The sequence below is a fragment of the Microcaecilia unicolor genome, chromosome 2 (genome assembly GCF_901765095.1).
Source record: "Microcaecilia unicolor chromosome 2, aMicUni1.1, whole genome shotgun sequence".
NCBI classification, from domain to species: domain Eukaryota; kingdom Metazoa; phylum Chordata; class Amphibia; order Gymnophiona; family Siphonopidae; genus Microcaecilia; species Microcaecilia unicolor.
The window spans coordinates 609,644,898-609,663,754 of NC_044032.1; the positions used below are offsets into that span (position 1 = coordinate 609,644,898).

General features: G+C 40.8%; 1 protein-coding gene across 2 annotated transcripts in view; it reads left to right on the forward strand.

Moving 5' to 3' along the window:
* Positions 1–18,340, forward strand: part of MAP9 (microtubule associated protein 9) — a 244,704-nt gene extending 226,364 nt beyond the window's left edge. For both annotated transcript variants that reach the window (XM_030191616.1, XM_030191617.1), the window contains one exon: positions 16,995–18,340. In XM_030191616.1, the coding sequence (XP_030047476.1) occupies positions 16,995–17,111 (117 nt within the window). In that variant the 3' untranslated portion in view covers positions 17,112–18,340. The remainder of the gene's footprint in view (positions 1–16,994) is intronic.
* Positions 18,341–18,857: the final 517 nt, after the last annotated feature.

The window sequence follows — 18,857 nt, forward strand, 5'->3', positions numbered from 1 at the left end:
GTGGAGGGGTTGGAAACTACAGGAGGGTGAGAGTAGTAGCCCAACGCCTCCGCCGCGGCCAATTGGGCGGGGCGTGTGGGAGAAGAGATAGCCTCCATGGCAGAGGGCTGCAACGGAGGCAGAGTCTTCCGGGGAGAGCCAGGTTTCGGTTAGGGCGAGCAGTTGAACAGGGCCCTAATAGTTGAATTGGAGATCAATCAAATTCTTGCATAAACATAAACTTTCATAGTATGTATTTAAAGCATGAGCAGGGTACTGGATTTATTATGGGGAGGGGGGGTTGGGTTACTACCTACACCCATAAGAGGGCAAGAATATGGTGGGGGTTGAAAAGAGATTTTCATCCAATGGTAGCAAGAAGAGGGCATCAACTAAAAATACCAAACTGTTGGGTGCTAAAATAAAAATAGATCACATGCCAGTGGCACCGAAATCAAATATAAGTATATCCATGGCACCAAAACAATAAGAGCCCATAGGCGGTCGATGGCCCAACTGTTTGGGGAGGCTAAAGGGGGCAGAGTTAGGGGTGTTGCCAGGGGTGGTACTTATATCCATAATTGTCTGACAACACACAGAAAAAAAAAAGTAAAATAGTCACAATTAATACCTTTTATTAAATTTAGCTATTAGATATGTATCATATGTCAAAGAATAAAGTGGTTGTTCAAAGCACATATTAACCAATGTATACTATTCAAAAATGTTATCAATTATTAAACACTGCTATTTCCATACATGGAAAATCCCAAAATGAAATGGTCACATTAGTGAAGTAACATTATGCATGAAAAGTCAGCACTGTAAATATTACACTGGGCAGACCCTAATACACCAGTATACCACCCATACGGTAAACACAGACCAACAATATTTTTTATTTATTTATTTTATTTATTACATTTGTATCCCACATTTTCCCGCATAGCAGTAGGCTCAATATGGCTTACAATATGAAACAATATGAGTTGAGCCCCCAGGTTCGGGCAGCCACCAGGACTTCTGGAACAGGCGGGGTTGCACGGCCACTGACCAGACAGGCAGGCAAACAGACACAGTCCAAAAGCCAGGTAAATCCATAGGGCAAAGAGTAGTCAAAAACAGTCCAAGGTCAAGGCAGGCAGCAAAACAAGCGAGGTCCGGGAAACAAGCCGAGGTCTGGAACACTGGAACTGAAAGCAAGGAGCACCGGCGTGGACCTCAAACACAATTGAGGCCGAAGCAACGAAGGACTGAAGGCAGGGCCTTAAGTAGTGGAGGAATTAGGCTCAAGCATGTGCAGCTGATTCAAGATGGCTGTCCCCATCAGCAGAGGTGCCTACGTCCAAATATGGGCTTCCTTCCTGACCTCGTTACTCCAAGATGGCTGCCCCCTCCTGAGCTAGCCAAGATGGCTGCTGTCCTTGATCCACCCAAGATGACGGCTGGCAGAAACAGGAAACAGAAACAGACCCATCCTGGAGAAACCACATCCAAAATAGCCGGCTATCTCAGCTGGACTGCACCTCGCCGGCGAATCGGCCGCGCAGGCCTGGAACCAGGTGAGGAACGTAACAGGCAAGACTGCCTGCCCCAAAGAATTCGCTGGACAGGGGAGGGGAGAGAGGAAGGAGAGCCGGCTCGCCAGCAGGGAGAGGCAAGTACAATTTTGTTGTTCCTGCCCTGCTGAATTTGAGGAGAAGGCAGGGCAGGGGAAGCAGGTCACAGTTGGGCTCCCAAGCCTCTTATACAGGGCGCCTTTGTAAGAGCCTCTGTCTGGCACCAATTACCATTAGTCCCAGACACCCTTTCATGCTGATATATCTCTGATCAGCCTGATTTGCTAAAGTGGAAATGTTTAGCTGAGCTCAGTTTACATCAACTTTTTTCTCAGTAACAATAAAGAAAAAAAAAAAAGGAAAATTCTCCAGTTTTAGTTACAGAATATTGAGGCCAGTATTGAAAATAAGCTGATTTGACACTTCATTTAGGAACTTGTATGTTAATTTCAGTCAGCAGTTACCAGTATCTAAATTCATATGTATGTGCAGCACCATCTTCCATATACTGAGTTTATTTCAATTTGCTGGCAGTTGTTTTAATGGCATGTCTAATAGGCATATTTTGTTTTATGAATATAACTGTTTTTATTGTACTTCACTTAGGGCCCTGTTTACTAAGGTGCGCTAGCGTTTTTAGCGCATGCACAAAATTAGCACGCTCTGTGTAGGCGCCCATAGGAATATTGTGTGTGCCTACACAGCATGCGCTAAAAGCACTAACAAGCCTCTAGCGTGGCTTAGTAAACAGGGCCCTTAGATTGTGAGCCAATAATAAATGCAATATAAATAAAAATAGGTAGTGGCAGTGAATATATGTATAATTCAGTGACCACACTGGGTGCTATCTGTTTAAGGTTTGCTGTTCACCTGGCCTAAACTAGTTGACTACATTTTCCAATTAGCATCTGGGTATCGCCACTCAGGGCCCCTTTTTCCACCCCCAGCACATGCCATTTCTGGCACTAGTAGAAATATTGAAAAAATATTTCTGCAGATGGTTACTCGGCGGTAGATGCTGCCCGGTTACCACCAGGTTAGCGCAGGAGCTCTTACTGGCATTTCAGTGGGTGGCAGTAGGTGCTCCCCCCCTCAAAATGGTCGTATGGCAACTGCAAACTGTCATGTATGTGAATGTTTCCTTGTTTGTGCTCACCTCGCCCTCTGGTGGCCAGAACCAGTGGCTGCTATGGACTGTCACCCGTTCCAGACTTCAGCCCAGTCTGGTCCAGATCTTCCGGGCTGACAGACTTGCTTTTCTTGTTTGTGCCTGAACAGCACCGGTAGCTGCCTTGTGATTCCTGCAACTGAGCTTCAGCAGCTGATGGGCTTTATTAATCACCTGGAAACTTCTGTGTTTGCCTTTGCATCGTCTAAGGTCCCTGGTTTGTTGGTGCTTTGTTGCACTTCTGCCTAGTTTGGTTTCTTGTATAGTTCCTTGTCTGATTCTAGTTAGTCTGTGTGTAGTTTAGCTTAGGTTTATTGCTTATTTCTTAGTCTTGTTTCTGGTTTGTATTCTTGGTCTAGTTTCTGTTTGTCTGTGTCTCTTGCTTAGTGGCTGCTCTGCAGCTTTCAGTCCTGTCTCTTTTCTGTCAGCGTTTGTACCCTGTTTCAGTGGCTGCTTGTAAGCTTTCAGTTCCTGTCCTTTAGCTTGTCCATTTCCTGCTTTGTGTAGTTTTGTCTTGTCTGTGACTCCTAGCCCAGTTTCCTGCCTTGCTGCCCATGTATATTTCTTTCCCCTTTGACCCTCAGTCTCTGTTCAGCCTAGTTGGTATTCAGTTCCTGCCCTGTCCGGTAAGTCCTGCCGGCCGTCTGCACCCAGGGGCTCAACTCCTGGGGAAGGGTGGTCAAGTGCAGGTGAAGTTTAGCTGTTTCAGTCAGAGTTCTGCCTTGTCTCTGGTGTGGGGTGGTTTTGCCTGCCACTTCCACTCCTCGGCAGTGGCCCAAGGGCTCATGAACCTAGTTTCTGCCTTGAAAGCCTGACACAAACTTACTACGCAACCATTTCTTTTTTCAGCCTTTTTCCCCGCTGCGGTAAAATGGGCCCTGACATTTGGCAAAAATGACCACCGCTGCTAACACAGGGCCCCTTATACCACAGCTTAATAAAAGGGAAGACCCTCAATAAATAATTTTTAGTGCCTCCTCTGCCCTGCCTCCTGACACAGCCCCTGTTTATGTGGAGAGTATCTGGCCATTCAGCAATTACAGCCTATTATTATACTTGTAAATTTAGCAAATGCATAACTTGTTTTAAATATCATCCTCTTAATTTTTATTTATGTAGATTTACAATACATCTCTAAGCATTACACGGGCAATTCTGTACTTAGATGCCCATATTTACATGCGCATTACAGGGACAATTCTGTAACAGGGCACCTTCATTTAGGGGCCAAGAAGCTGTGTGTGGGGAATGTTTGTTCTGTAATGGAGGAAGCAGGATTTCATATGTTTATGTATGCTGATGACATCACAGTTTTAATACCAAGCACAGATGCAATAAAACATCATATGGGGCCCTTTTACTTAGCCACGTAGATGCCTACGCGTGCCCAACGCGCACAAAATTGGAGTTACTGCCCAGTTACCACGTGGCCCTTGTAATTTCAATTTTGGCACACGTCCACTACGCTCGTCTGAAAGATATTTTTTATTTTCTGACGTGCGGCAGCTATGTGCATCAAGTGGAATTTGATGCGTGTAGACTATTATCGCCCGGTTACCGCATTAGACCTTACTGCTAGGTCAATGGCTTGCTGTAAAGTCTCAGACCCAAAATGGACGCATGGCAATTTTTGTTTTGTTGCACATCCATTTTCGGCAAAAAAGGCATTTTTTGTAGGTGCACATAAAAAATAATTCTGCGTGCACCCAAAACACACGTCTACACTACTGCAAGCCATTTTTCAGTGCACCTTAGTAAAAGAGCCCATAGAGAATTGTAGTTCTAAGATTGCTACTTGGATGGCTGTTAATCGCTTAAAACTAAACAGTGATAAAACAAAGTTTCTCTTGATTGGGCAAAATGTGACAACAGTACAGAATTATTCTTTTGTAATGAATGATTTATCTTACAAGCTTGAAACTTCTCTGAAAATGCTGGGTATCATCGGGGGCGGAATCAAGATGGCGATTTGAGCAGTAGTGTGGAAGCGACGCTCTCTAGGCTGTCGAGTAATCCGACGCGTGGGCTCCGTTTGCTATCCGAGAGATGGGTAAGCGGAAGGGGAAAACTGCGGCACCTACCTCCATGGTCCCGCATTCTACGCCATCCACCCACCAGACGACCCTCGACAGCTTTAGTATCGCTTCCCAGGCTCAACGGGATCCCATTTCGTTCAGCCCTGCTGTTTCGGGGGCGGAGCGCAGCATAGAGGGAGTCTCGTTATACCCTCCCTCACTTACAGCGCCCCAGCAACCCAGTGTCGAATTTTCCCCACAGGGGAAATACTACCATTACCGTGGTAGGAGGACCCAGGGGAACTTCAACCCCAGGAAGTGAAACGTTGGAGCAGGGGCAGAGTCAACCCTGTTCTTCTACTCCTGGGAGATTAACGCCGGGGAACACTGGAGAAATTAGAAGACCAGCTGTAGTCACATTGGAGACCTTATGGGATGCAATACAGGGTGTAAGTACTGCATTACTACAGATGAATACTTTAATGAAAGGTGAATTTCCGAGTTAAAACAAGGTCATCAGGATTTGTCTGTTAAACTTCAAGAGCAAATTGGAAAAAATGATAAGTTTGAAGGGGAACTGGAAAAATTACAAAATGCTACTTCAGAATTAATTAGAGAAAGAGATTCAAGAAAGGAAAATTGAATATTTGGAAAATAATGCTCGTAGGAATAACTTGAGATTCTTAAATTTTCCAAAATGCCCATTGTTACCCGCAGTTGACATGCTTAAGAAATATTTTAGAGAAATACTGGAGATCCCAGCGGAGGGCTTTCCGCCCATAACGAGGGCCCAGTATCTATCAGGAATAAAGGGTTCCAAAGGGTTAACGCAAGATAATCCCAATCTTAATTTAACAGACTTCTTGGAAAACTCTCTTGAGACTGTAACTGAAAGAACAACGCTACTTGTTACATTTGCCTTGGAACCAGACAAAAACAATATATTTTGACTTTATTTTCGTCATTTAAGTGACCTTTTTCTTGGGGGTAAGATTCAAATTTTTCCGGACATTGCAAAAATATGCAAAAAAGGAGAAAATAATTTCTTTTGTATAAATCTAGGATTTTGAATTTAGGTGGTCTTTTTGTGTTAAAATTTCCTTGCAGATGCTGTATATTTTTAGAATCTGTTAATTATGTATTCTATACCCCAAAAAAGTTGTTGGAATTCATTGAACTTAAAGAAAAAGGGAGAAGACCCCTGGAAACACTCTCATAGGTAATATGCTGTAAAGTCGGCTGTCTGCTACTGCTCTGTAATTTGATTATTTTTTTCCTCTATTGATTATCCTAGTATTTTGATTTAAGTTTTGATATAGGGGACTAAATTAATAATATATTTCAATAATATATTTACTATAAGTAAAATATGTTATCTATATATTCTTTTATTTTTTTCTGGATTTCCAAGACATTTATGTTTTAAATATGTAAATGTAAAAAATTAGTAAATACGCAATTTAAAAAAATGCTGGGTATCACATTAGTTAATTAATTAATCTACAAAACTAAAGATAGGAACTAACTGTCTGCAAGTAGCCCTAACTTAAATTTTTTCTCTCCTTACACATTATGATATAAAACATATTCATAGTATGGTATATTCTTATATATATGTATATGTGTAAGGGAACCCTCAGAAGATACCACTAATAGGCACTATCATAAATTCTTTTGCCTAGTGGCATAGCATCTCTTCATTGGGCTATCCCTTGATTCATTATTTTGTAGTACTATTGCAAACGCATAAAAAGTGCTCCAACTACATGTGCTCTAAACAATAAACTTATCTTTTCTTAAAGTCGTGTCCGTGTCTCTCACTGCTGAAATCCACTTAGGCTTCCCCTTATTGCGCTGACGCCGCGGGTTTCAATGCTTTCGTCAGGGACTCGGGTTAATTGCCCACAACAGATACACAACGGTCTGTAAACTGAGCACAAGCATTCAGCGCCGATGTCTCAGTTTACAGACCGTTGTGTATCTGTTGTGGGCAATTAACCCGAGTCCCTGACGAAAGCATTGAAACCCGCCGCGTCAGCGCAATAAGGGGAAGCCTAAGTGGATTTCAGCAGTGAGAGACACGGACACGACTTTAAGAAAAGATAAGTTTATTGTTTAGAGCACATGTAGTTGGAGCACTTTTTATGCGTTTGCAATAGTACTACAAAATAATGAATCAAGGGATAGCCCAATGAAGAGATGCTATGCCACTAGGCAAAAGAATTTATGATAGTGCCTATTAGTGGTATCTTCTGAGGGTTCCCTTACACATATACATATATATAAGAATATACCATACTATGAATATGTTTTATATCATAATGTGTAAGGAGAGAAAAAATTTAAGTTAGGGCTACTTGCAGACAGTTAGTTCCTATCTTTGGTTTTGTAGATTATTTGGTTTCTTTAACTAAAGAGTATTCCATTGGGGAGATTTTGAGTGGTTTCGGGTATCACATTAGGTCAGAACTTGATTGGAAACCTCAAGTGAATGGAATTGTTAAGAGTTGCTTTTTTTTCTTAATGCAAAACTGCAAACAATACAAAACATGGCTGTAAGGCTTATCTGTGGTTTGAAAAAGTTAAATAGGGTGTCCCTTCATCATATCCAGTATCATTGGTTGCCTAGAGAGGCAAAGAATAATTTTTAAGCTTTATTGTTTTGGTTTTAAAATCATTCAGGAATTCACTCCGGCATATGTTTCTTATGATTTTGGTCTTATATTCGGGCTATGGCACTAGAAATTCCCTTAAATTATTTTTTCCATCTTATAAGAGATTTCGTTCAAAGAAAATTTTATTTTCCTATCAAGCAGTTAAGACCTTTAATATACTGCCAGTATCTGTGACATGTATTTCAGCTTATGCTTTATTTTGCAAAGCGATAAAAACAATCTTATTTAAGAAATGTTTACTTTCAGGTTAAACTGTGATACCTATTGTCCTAACTTCTGGATTATGTTTTGTTAATTGATTATTTTACTACTCCTATTTTACTTGTATATTTTAATAACTTCCCAACTATTGTTACTGGTTTTCTTATTGTAATCCGCTCTGAACCATTTTGGGTGTTGAGCGAAATATAAGCCCTAGGTAAAGTAAAATAAAAGCATCTGGGCGTATAAAATACTAGTATAAACCTATATTGGTGCGCCTAAATGTAGGTGCAAGCATTTCCACGAGGTCAATGGCAGACATAAATGGGTGCACCTTATTGCACCGTGCAATGCATGTAATAATGTATTCTGTAAGATGTGCATGTATGCTGGAGACAAGACCAAGCTCCTCCTGTGGGTACACCCCATGGCAATTATACACTATAGCACGTAGTGTACTTACATGTGTAAGTGCCACTTTTCTGTGCACATACGCATGCAAGGCATGCCTAACTGAACACACTCAGTTATACAATTGCTTTTCACATGTGTCATTGTCTAGAATACTAGCATTTACATATTTATGTGTGCACATACCCACGTGAATGCTAACAGGGCACCTGGGTGCTATTCTGCAAATACTTAACTTTCATAGTGCACAGTTACAAGGGAGGTGTACACAGGAGTGGAGCATGGACGGGGTACCTGCTTATGCTGCTAACTGCAGAATACTATAAATTACACACGTACCTGCCACATTTAGGCATCCCCCCCCCAAACATACTTATTGTATTCTATAACTGAACCTGGGCACCCAGGTTCCATTGTAGAATAGACTCCTACCACGGGGGCTTTGGGCACCTATACCGAGATGTCCACTTATAGAATTGCCTGCTACATGTTTACGAAAAAAACAAAACAAGAGACTAAAAAAATAAAACAAATTACAAGAGAAACTGTCATTTGACGTTGAGGCCAGTCCACCAACACAAATCAGTAAAGAACAGTAGAATATGAAAAGGAAAAGAAGACTGTTGCTGTAGAAAATGGATCTGTATCCATTAAATGTGAGTTAGAACAGGCTCCTGGGGAGTCTCCTGCCTATCTTGCCTGACAAAACAGCTGTAAATTATAAAGGATAAAAAAAACAACATACTAACAGCTTGCGGGATGACGTTATATTTATAAAGATATTATAACAGAAAAGTTGTCCCCAGTTGCAATAGCCTAGGCTTAAGTAAGCTTAAGTAACAGAAAATGTTATCTCTTCTTCATATTATGAGCCACATTAGAAAACATGTTGAAGAACAAGGGCATCTCTGTTCTTAAACATTTTAAATAACCATTCTCTATCTTATTCCAATGTACTAACAAAGTTGAAGGTGTTCCTGTGTCCTCCCCTGAGTGCTCCAAAAATGTGTAAGTTATAAACTATCAGAGCATAATGTAAACTGTCTGGTAAGTCTTTTCACATGGTTTTTTGTTCTTCTGCAGTGTCTTGTGCTATTCCTGAGGTGGCATCACAATTTTATATTTTTATTTGCATGTCACACTGCATAGAGGAAGAAGAAATGTCAGTGCATAATGCCAATAACAAAAAAAATGCAAGTAAAAAATATATAAAGGAAACAAGTCAATTTGGTAAATGCACAATGATAGTCCACAGTCATAAAAAGATGAAAAACACAATCCTGGAGCCTGGTACAAAATGAAAGAGGAGAAAAAGAAAACTGTTAATGTAACAGAGAAGAATGCACACTCAAATTTATACCCTGTATTCTCTCCACATATCTTTAGAATAAATCAGTTTTTTTTTAGTATCAATAAAGAAACATAATTGTTAAGGCTCAAGAACACATTTATAAAAGATTGAACAACTATACATGTGCAAGAAAAACAGGCCACAAAAGTGGCCCTGAAACTTAACACTTCAGCAATAAATTTCTTTCTGTAATCCTGAGTTGCTCTACAAACATCAGGAAGCAACCAAAGCCTATGGCCCAGAAAATGTTTTCTCTGTATCAAAGATACTGACATAATGATGCAGACTTTTTATTTCTGTTCAGGTTTAGATAGTTTGGTTATATTCCTGTCCTTACCTATGGTTCATGAACTGCTTGTTCTTGTGTTTGACATTAAAAATCATATAGTAAAAAAATTAATCTGGGTAAAACAAAGGTTACTATTAAGGTGATCTTACAGGTAACACATCTTGATTTCTCCAAATAAGTCAAATTTAAACTCTCCCCAGAAGCATCACAAACATTGTCTTGATCTTCCCTTGCCCTTTCATGAATTTCCCTCTTTAGAGTGGAGATAATATATCTTACTAATAGGTAGGATAGCTTCCTCTGTAACTCCACAAATTTTCTTTAAATAGCTTTTAAACAAAGCAAGAGGGAGAGTACACGAAATCACTGGAATTTCAGGACACATAAATTCAAAGTCTTAATTAAGTTTTCTAGATTCTCCAATCTCTGATATATAACATTTTTATCTCATATTAAGTTCAGCTGCACTGCCAATACTTATGATAGGTTAAATTGGACTTTGTGCATGGATTCCATCAAGTCTGCACTGGGGAATATATGTACAAAATAAGAGAAGCTAATGAGGAAACCGACTGTTCAATAGTAGCCATTGAATTCCATAAGCTGTCCAGAGTAATGTTATTAGGTCAGAGGCATTCTAGACTTGAATTCCAGAATAACAGCATTTACCTCTGAGGAATTTCAAGACTTCATCGCTGTTGGTTCTCTCATCTGTGACTCTGAAAATACCATCTCAACAACACTATCTAGCTGCACTGAAACTGCTGTAATTGCTCCTGTATGTGCTTCCTGATCCTTGGTTGTTCTCACAAGTAATAAGACCTGGGGATCTCTCACTGCTGGATTTAGAGTCATCCCCAATCAATTGGCAATGAAATTGTAAAACGTGGAGGGGGGTGGAGACCACAGGATCACTGTACATAAAGATATTTCCATCTTAGGCAGTGAATCTGCTCTTGATTTATATATACAGCAGTGAACCTGAAGACAGCTGCTCCTTAGTAATCATCTGTCTCAACAATTGCTGAGAAAGGGCTGGGACCTTAGCCCTAACTGAACCCTTATATTGTTCCATAAGAAAAAGTAATACGATTTAAAGAAAGAAAACCTCAGTGGCTAACAAACACAAACAAAGCAAACTGCCATATGTTTGCTGAAGATGCATCTTGCTCAAATGAGTGGCATTGCAATTTGAATATTTTTTGTATGGGGAGATATAAAGGGGATAGCTTCACTGTTGGGTAGGGGTGTACATCCATCAGCATGCATTTGAGCGTGGTACTGGAAAATTGGAGGGTTGCCAATGTAACGCCCATTTTTAAAAAAGGTTCCAGGGGAGATCCAGGAAATTATAGACCGGTGTAATGGGTGTAATGGGTGTAATGGGTCAGTTCAGCAAGCTGAAGAGTAGTAAATCACCGGGACCTGATGGTATTCATCCCAGAGTATTAATAGAACTAAAAAATGAACTTGCGGAGCTACTGTTAGAAATATGCAATCTGTCCCTAAAATCGAGTGTAATACCGGAAGACTGGAGGGTAGCCAATGTTACTCCGATTTTTAAGAAAGGTTCCAGAGGAGATCCGGGAAATTATAGACCGGTGAGTCTGACGTCGGTGCCGGGCAAGATGGTGGAGGCTATTATTAAGAATAAAATTGCAGAGCATATACAAAAACATGGACTGATGAGACAAAGTCAGCACGGATTTAGTGAAGGGAAGTCTTGCCTCACCAATCTAATGCATTTTTTTGAGGGGGTAAGCAAACATGTGGACAATGGGGAGCCGGTTGATATTGTATATCTGGATTTTCAGAAGGCGTTTGACAAAGTGCCGCACGAAAGACTCCTGAAGAAATTGCAGAGTCATGGAATCGGAGGTAGGGTATTATTATGGATTAAGAACTGGTTGAAAGATAGGAAGCAGAGAGTAGGATTGCGTGGCCAGTATTCTCAATGGAGGAGGGTAGTTAGTGGGGTCCCGCAGGGGTCTGTGCTGGGTCCGTTGCTTTTTAATGTATTTATAAATGACCTAGAGATGGGAATAACTAGTGAGGTAATTAAATTCGCCGATGACACAAAATTATTCAGGGTCGTCAAGTCGCAGGAGGAATGTGAACGATTACAGGAGGACCTTGCGAGACTGGGAGAATGGGCGTGCAAGTGGCAGATGAAGTTCAATGTTGACAAGTGCAAAGTGATGCATGTGGGTAAGAGGAACCCGAATTATAGCTACGTCTTGCAAGGTTCCGCGTTAGGAGTTACGGATCAAGAAAGGGATCTGGGTGTCGTCGTCGATGATACGCTGAAACCTTCTGCTCAGTGTGCTGCTGCGGCTAGGAAAGCGAATAGAATGTTGGGTGTTATTAGGAAGGGTATGGAGTCCAGGTGTGCGGATGTTATAATGCCGTTGTATCGCTCCATGGTGCGACCGCACCTGGAGTATTGTGTTCAGTACTGGTCTCCGTATCTCAAAAAAGATATAGTAGAATTGGAAAAGGTACAGCGAAGGGCGACGAAAATGATAGTGGGGATGGGACGACTTTCCTATGAAGAGAGGCTGAGAAGGCTAGGGCTTTTCAGCTTGGAGAAGAGACGGCTGAGGGGAGATATGATAGAAGTGTATAAAATAATGAGTGGAATGGATCGGGTGGATGTGAAGCGACTGTTCACGCTATCCAAAAATACTAGGACTAGAGGGCATGAGTTGAAGCTACAGTGTGGTAAATTTAAAACGAATCGGAGAAAATTTTTCTTCACCCAACGTGTAATTAGACTCTGGAATTCATTGCCGGAGAACGTGGTACGGGCGGTTAGCTTGACGGAGTTTAAAAAGGGGTTAGATAGATTCCTAAAGGACAAGTCCATAGACCGCTATTAAATGGACTGGAAAAATTCCTCATTTTTAGGTATAACTTGTCTGGAATGTTTTTACGTTTGGGGAGCGTGCCAGGTGCCCTTGACCTGGATTGGCCACTGTCGGTGACAGGATGCTGGGCTAGATGGACCTTTGGTCTTTCCCAGTATGGCACTACTTATGTACTTATGTACTTATGAGTCTGACGACAGTGCCGTGGAAAATGGTAGAGGCTATTATTAAAAACAAAATTACAGAGCACATCCGAGGACATGGATTACTGAGACCGAGTCAGCACGGCTTTTGTGTGGGGAAATCTTGCCTGACCAATTTACTTCAAATCTTTGAAGGAGTAAACAAACGTGGACAAAGGGGAGCCGGTTGATATTGTGTATCTGGATTTTCAAAAGGCGTTTGACAAGGTACCTCATGAAAGGCTACAGAGGAAATTGGAGGGTCATGGGATAGGAGGAAAAATCCTATTGTGGATTAAAAACTGGTTGAAGGATAGGAAACAGAGAGTGGGGTTAAATGGGCAGTATTCACAATGGAGAAGGGTAGTTAGTGGGGTTAGCTAGGACCGCTGCTTTTTAATATATTTATAAATGATGTAGAGATGGGAGTAACTAGCGAGGTAATTAAATCTGCTGATGACACAAAGTTATTCAAAGTCGTTAACTCGCGACAGGATTGTGAAAAATTACAGAAGGACCTTACGAGACTGGGCGGCTAGATGGCAGATGACGTTTAATGTGAGCAAGTGCAAGGTGATGCATGTGGGGAAAAAAGAACCCGAATTATAGCTACATCATGCAAGGTTCCATGTTAGGAGTTACGGACCAAGAAAGGGATCTGGGTGTCGTCGTCAATAATACACTGAAACCTGCTCAGTGTGCTGCTGCGGCTCGGAAAGCGAATAGAATGTTGGGTATTATTAGGAAAGGTATGGAAAACAGGTGTGAGGATGTTATAATGCCGTTATATTGCTCCATGGTGCGACCGCACCTTGAGTATTGTGTTCAATTATGGTCGCCGCATCTCAAGAAAGATATAGTGGAATTGGAAAAGGTGCATTGAAGGGTGACTAAAATGATAGCGGCGATGGGACGACTTCCCTATGAAGAAAGACTAAGGAGGCTAGGGCTTTTCAGCTTGGAGAAGAGACAGCTGAGGGGAGACATGATAGAGGTATATAAAATAATGAGTGGAGTGGAACAGGTGGATGTGAAGCGTCTGTTCACGCTTTCCAAAAATACTAGGACTAGGGGGCATGCGATGAAACTACAGTGTAGTAAATTTAAAACAAATCGGAGAAAATGTTTCTTCATCCAACGCGTAATTAAACTCTGGAATTTGTTGCCGGAGAACGTGGTGAAGGTGGTTAGCTTGGCAGAATTTTAAAAGGGGTTGGACGGTTTCCTAAAGGACAAGTCCATAAACCGCAACTAAATGGACTTGGGAAAAATCCACAATTCCAGGAATAACATGTATAGAATGTTTGTACGTTTGGGAAGCTTGCCAGGTGCCCTTGGCCTGGATTGGCCGCTGTCATGGACAGGATGCTGGGCTCGATGGACCCTTGGTCTTTTCCCAGTGTGGCATTACTTATGTACTTATGATTCATATGGATGCCTAAAACATTTTTCTATGAACAAATTACTTGTACGTATATATTCAATCAATTTATATATGCAAAACATTTTAGTGCAGATACAAGGCATGAATTTTCAATGAGTATATGTTATGGAATTGGAGGATAAGGATTTTTAATTGATTTTGTCCAAATCATATAGAGAATCCAAACATCAATTGCATATAAAAAGAATTGTTTAATAAGCTATTAATTATAATGGCAGTTAATGGGTGACAGAAACTGGCTGGCAGGAGTTATACATAGAAGGTGTATAAATCTGCTGTAGTTAAGATGGCTGCCCCCCCCCCCCCCCCCCCCCCCCCGGCATCAGAACTATCATAAGATGGCTGACGTGACCTTTGCTAACAGTGTGATATAGGGAAAAGCAGACTATGTCAGCAGAATTTCACAAGTCACTATGTCAGCAGAATTTAAGATAAGGAATGCTAACACAGCAACAGGAAGGGGCTGAAGAAAGGAAATAAAGCTCTATGGTGTTCATATGTAGCCCAAGAGGTTGTGATTTATATGGTCACAAATGGTGAAAAGGAACAAGGTATCTTAAAATTAATATGTAGCAGGTGTTGAACAGGAAAAGGGGAGGGGAAGTAATAGTACAAGCAATAGATGTAAGACATGGTACATATGGCTAGAATTAAGGTATATAAGGAATGCTTTGTTAAGATAGAAATGGGAACTTCTTCTGACTCTAAGACGCAGCTTGCTTTAGAGTTAGCTCAAGTTCCTCTCACGGGAAGAAAGAGACTCTTTTTGCAATTAATACTGAGATGCTGGGATCATAATTGATAAATTTAGCAATCGGATGTCTATGCTAATATTTACAATACATTTGCTTCATTGATAAATTTATAATTGGCCTCTGGTGTATCTTTTCCTGTGACTACAGGATCAGGTAAGAACCAAATTAGTAAATCCAGGAGACAAGCACCCTGAAGGTTTAGCCCTGTATCTTGCAGCCTGTCTGATAAGATTTACAGGTAGTAGGCTAAACAAAGGCCTGGGACTTTCTTGTAGTGTGTTATATAGTTAATTTAAGGGTGGGTGGGGCAGCAGGCTCTGGTGTGCTGGTAGGCATGATGCATTGAAATGTCAATTTAACCCCCCCCCCCCCCGAAAAAAAATTCAGGGGTGGGAAACCTTGGTCCTCGAGGGCTGCAACCCAGTCGGGTTTTCAGGAATTCCTGAATGATTGTACATGAGATCTATTTGTATACAATGGAGGCATTACCCAGGCCACGCTCCCTTGCTTTAAGGATGTACTGCAGTTTTAGACGTCCATATCCCAGCTTTATAAAATCAGGATTTGGATGTGCATGCAATATGGATGTGGCAGTTTTGAGATGTTCAAAACATGAATAGAGCTTCAAAAATAAGGGCTATAGACCCCTCTGTAAAACACTAAGACAAGTTCTGCAGAAGGTGTTTATATTATTCCCCAGATTCTATATATGGCGCCTGAAAATCTATGTGGAAGACAAAGTGGATTATATAACAATGAGCATTACTTGATTGGATAACTAGCTAATCAGCACTGTTAATTGGATGTTAACAAGCAATTATCAGCACTAACTGGCATTAATTGAGATTTATGCACACAACTCGCTAAGAGTATTCTATAATGTGGTGCGCCTAAATTCTAAGTTGCATAGTTAAAAAGGGGGTGTGGCCATGGGCAGGGCATGGGAGTTTCTGTAATCTATGCACATTATTATAGAATACACCTGACCTGCACCTAATTTAGGTGTTGGGATTTACACCAAGTAAAACATGGCCTTGACATGACCAAATTTAGTCGCGTAGCGAGCCATTCAGTGTATTCTATATACCATGCGAAAATTTAAGTCTATTCTATAAAATTTAAGCGTACTTTAGAGAATATGCCTAGGCATAAATTTTTTCTGCATGGATTTTTCAGGAGCCATATACAGAATCTAACCCTTTGCCTGCTCAAGAGCAGGCGTAAATGTTAGCATGTAAAGTACTCACATATTTTATAAAGTACGAACATAAATCAAGACCTACGTTCTTCCCTAAATCTTCCTGTCAGCATGCCTACTCTACAAGTATGTGCCAGCCTGCACCATGTGTACTTTTATGCATGACCTAATTTTATGAGAAGCCTTTTTCCCAACTGCTAGGAGTAACCAGCGCCATATTGAACTTGACCTTGGAAGGGTCAGGAGGGACTTGGGGATTTTTCATTCCCTGAGCACCCTAAAACCCCAATGGTGTTTGCAGGTAGGCTCAGGGGGCCTATGGGAGGGAGGTTGCATTGGGGTAGGGGCAGATGGCATAGGAGTGGTCTTTGGACAGAAGGGTTGTAATTTGTGAAGGGAGGGGGCAGAGTGAGAAGTACTTTGGTGGGGAAGGGTGTGGGGACTGCTTCTGACTGCAAGCACCAGCCCTTTTTAAGATGCAGCCTGGGCGCACTGGGCCACGATTTTGCAGCCCAGTGCTGTCAAAATGGCAAAATAACACTGCTTGAGAAGTTGATTGCAAGCAGCTTTATTCTTGTACCACAGGAGTACTGAGCCACCACAAGTTAGTCACCCCTGCGGTAATTAAGGTGCAGTTAAAGCCCGACTTTTATCCTTAATAACTGCCCTCCTAAATTATCAAAAAGGAGTTGCCCTTATCAATGCAGCCTCTCCAGCACTCGATACCATGGAGTTGTGTAAAATAAATAAATAAAGATTTAATAAATGAGAAAAGGGACCTCAATAAAACCGTCTGTTACTAGTTAGCATTTCAGATGAAGATAGTGTCTTTATATTTAATTTTATGCACATTGTTATCAAAATTACAGTTTTGTAACCATCTGTCTATATTGTTTGCAGGAAAATAAAGAAAGGCGAGAAATATCAAAAAAGCAGAAAAAACTTCAAGTTATTTTGGAAGATGAGCCGCCTCCTCCATGGAGCCCACCAAGTACAACCGTGCCAGTGAGGAAATGATCTGAATCCAAATGTTGCCTTTGCATTGCTTGTCTGTAGATCACAACAATGGATTGTGTGAGACTTCATGTCATATCATCTCTTATATCTTTTGATTTTGGAATCATTACCAGATCAAACAAGTCAAATCATTCCAGCTGCTAATGATCTAAAATAACATGCTATATAAAATTTATTCAGGGTGGGATATATTTTCAGTTCACTATTCTTGAGTGCTGATGCCTTCTCAAATACTGAAATAACCTTCTCTTTCTGTCTCTGTTGTATTGCATTGTACAGGAAGAAAAAGTAGTTCAGAAGGAAAGAAAAGTGTAAAATAGTTACACATTTAGAATCTATTAGCATGCATTATTTTTAACTTTGATAGTGGACAGGGATGTGTTTTATATTTTGAGTTTTGAAAAATGAAATCATTATCATGTGAATTTACTCTTTATTTGGGTACATCAAATATATTACTTTAATTTATTACACACAGATTTTCAATTTGGCAGAAATGTGAGTTGCCCTATTGAATCATCTAGAGAAAGTGCAATAATAATGATGTTCATTTGTCTCTTCAGGGATTTTAGTCTATGATGAGGGCCACTGGAAAAGTGCAAGTCAATTTACACTAACTTTTGGCAAATTTGAAGTACTTTAATTTTATAATGCCCTGTCTTTTCTTACAGTTTTTCCTCTTACCTTGGAAATGTTTAAAACTAGTTTTATCATGCTTTTTTTAAAGCATGTTTCAGTTGCATAGACAATTAGGAAAACTGAGAAGACCATCTATGGATTAGGATGGAGAGTTACTATCCTCAAAGCAAATCAATTCTGCAACTGTTCTTAGTAAAGCACAAACATTTTCCTGCAGTCTATATATATGAGTGTTTCTATACAATGGACATTTATTTTAAACAAAATACTGGATATTAGAAAATTAGGATCCAGTATCCCTAGTTCAGCATTCTACCACTATCCAGGAGTTTTATAATACCCGAGCACGTGGACTTGATGGTTAATTCATTTGGTAAAATGAGAAGCCACATAATCCAACAACAAAAAAAATGCTGCCTTTTAGAATATTTTGAAAGCCACTCATTATTCTGTGAATTACTAAATGCAAATACTAGTATTAAAAGTTTTGGACTGGTTTTTATTAACATTCTGGTTTTCTTTGACATCAAGAGTCATATTTCAGTGCCCGCATTACGATATGCCTGAGACTGTTTCAAGGGCAGAGAGGTCAGTTCACCTACCACAGTCCATTCATATGCATTACCCTCTCAGCATAATATGGTGAACACAGCCATGGGAAGAGAGTGAGGTTCCTGGCACTTGAGAGCAGAGCTGAAGGGAGGAGTTTGTTAGAGGAGTCCTCCGCCCCGCCCAGAGGGAGCCATTTTCGATGCCTGCCTAGGAGGTTGGTCAAGCCCTAGTGACAGAGTGACTTCACCTCTACAAAAACCTGTTGGACTATGGCACTGTGGCCCCAGGTCCATGGGGGCATGCTCAAAGGGACAAGTTCTGCCCCTTTGAAATTACTGTGGAGGCAATGAGGCTTGGTGGTTAACTTTCAAAGCAGTACACTGAGAAGGAATTTGTGTATATGGAAGAGGACTTCTTTGATAACTGAGAACAGTGTATTTTAATTTACAGACAGGTACTGCTTTTTTTTCATTGTAGTATGTGGAAAACTGGTCCTACTCTGGGGATTATGATCCAAGGACCAATCAAAAGAACCCTGGGTGGGAGCTGGGTCTA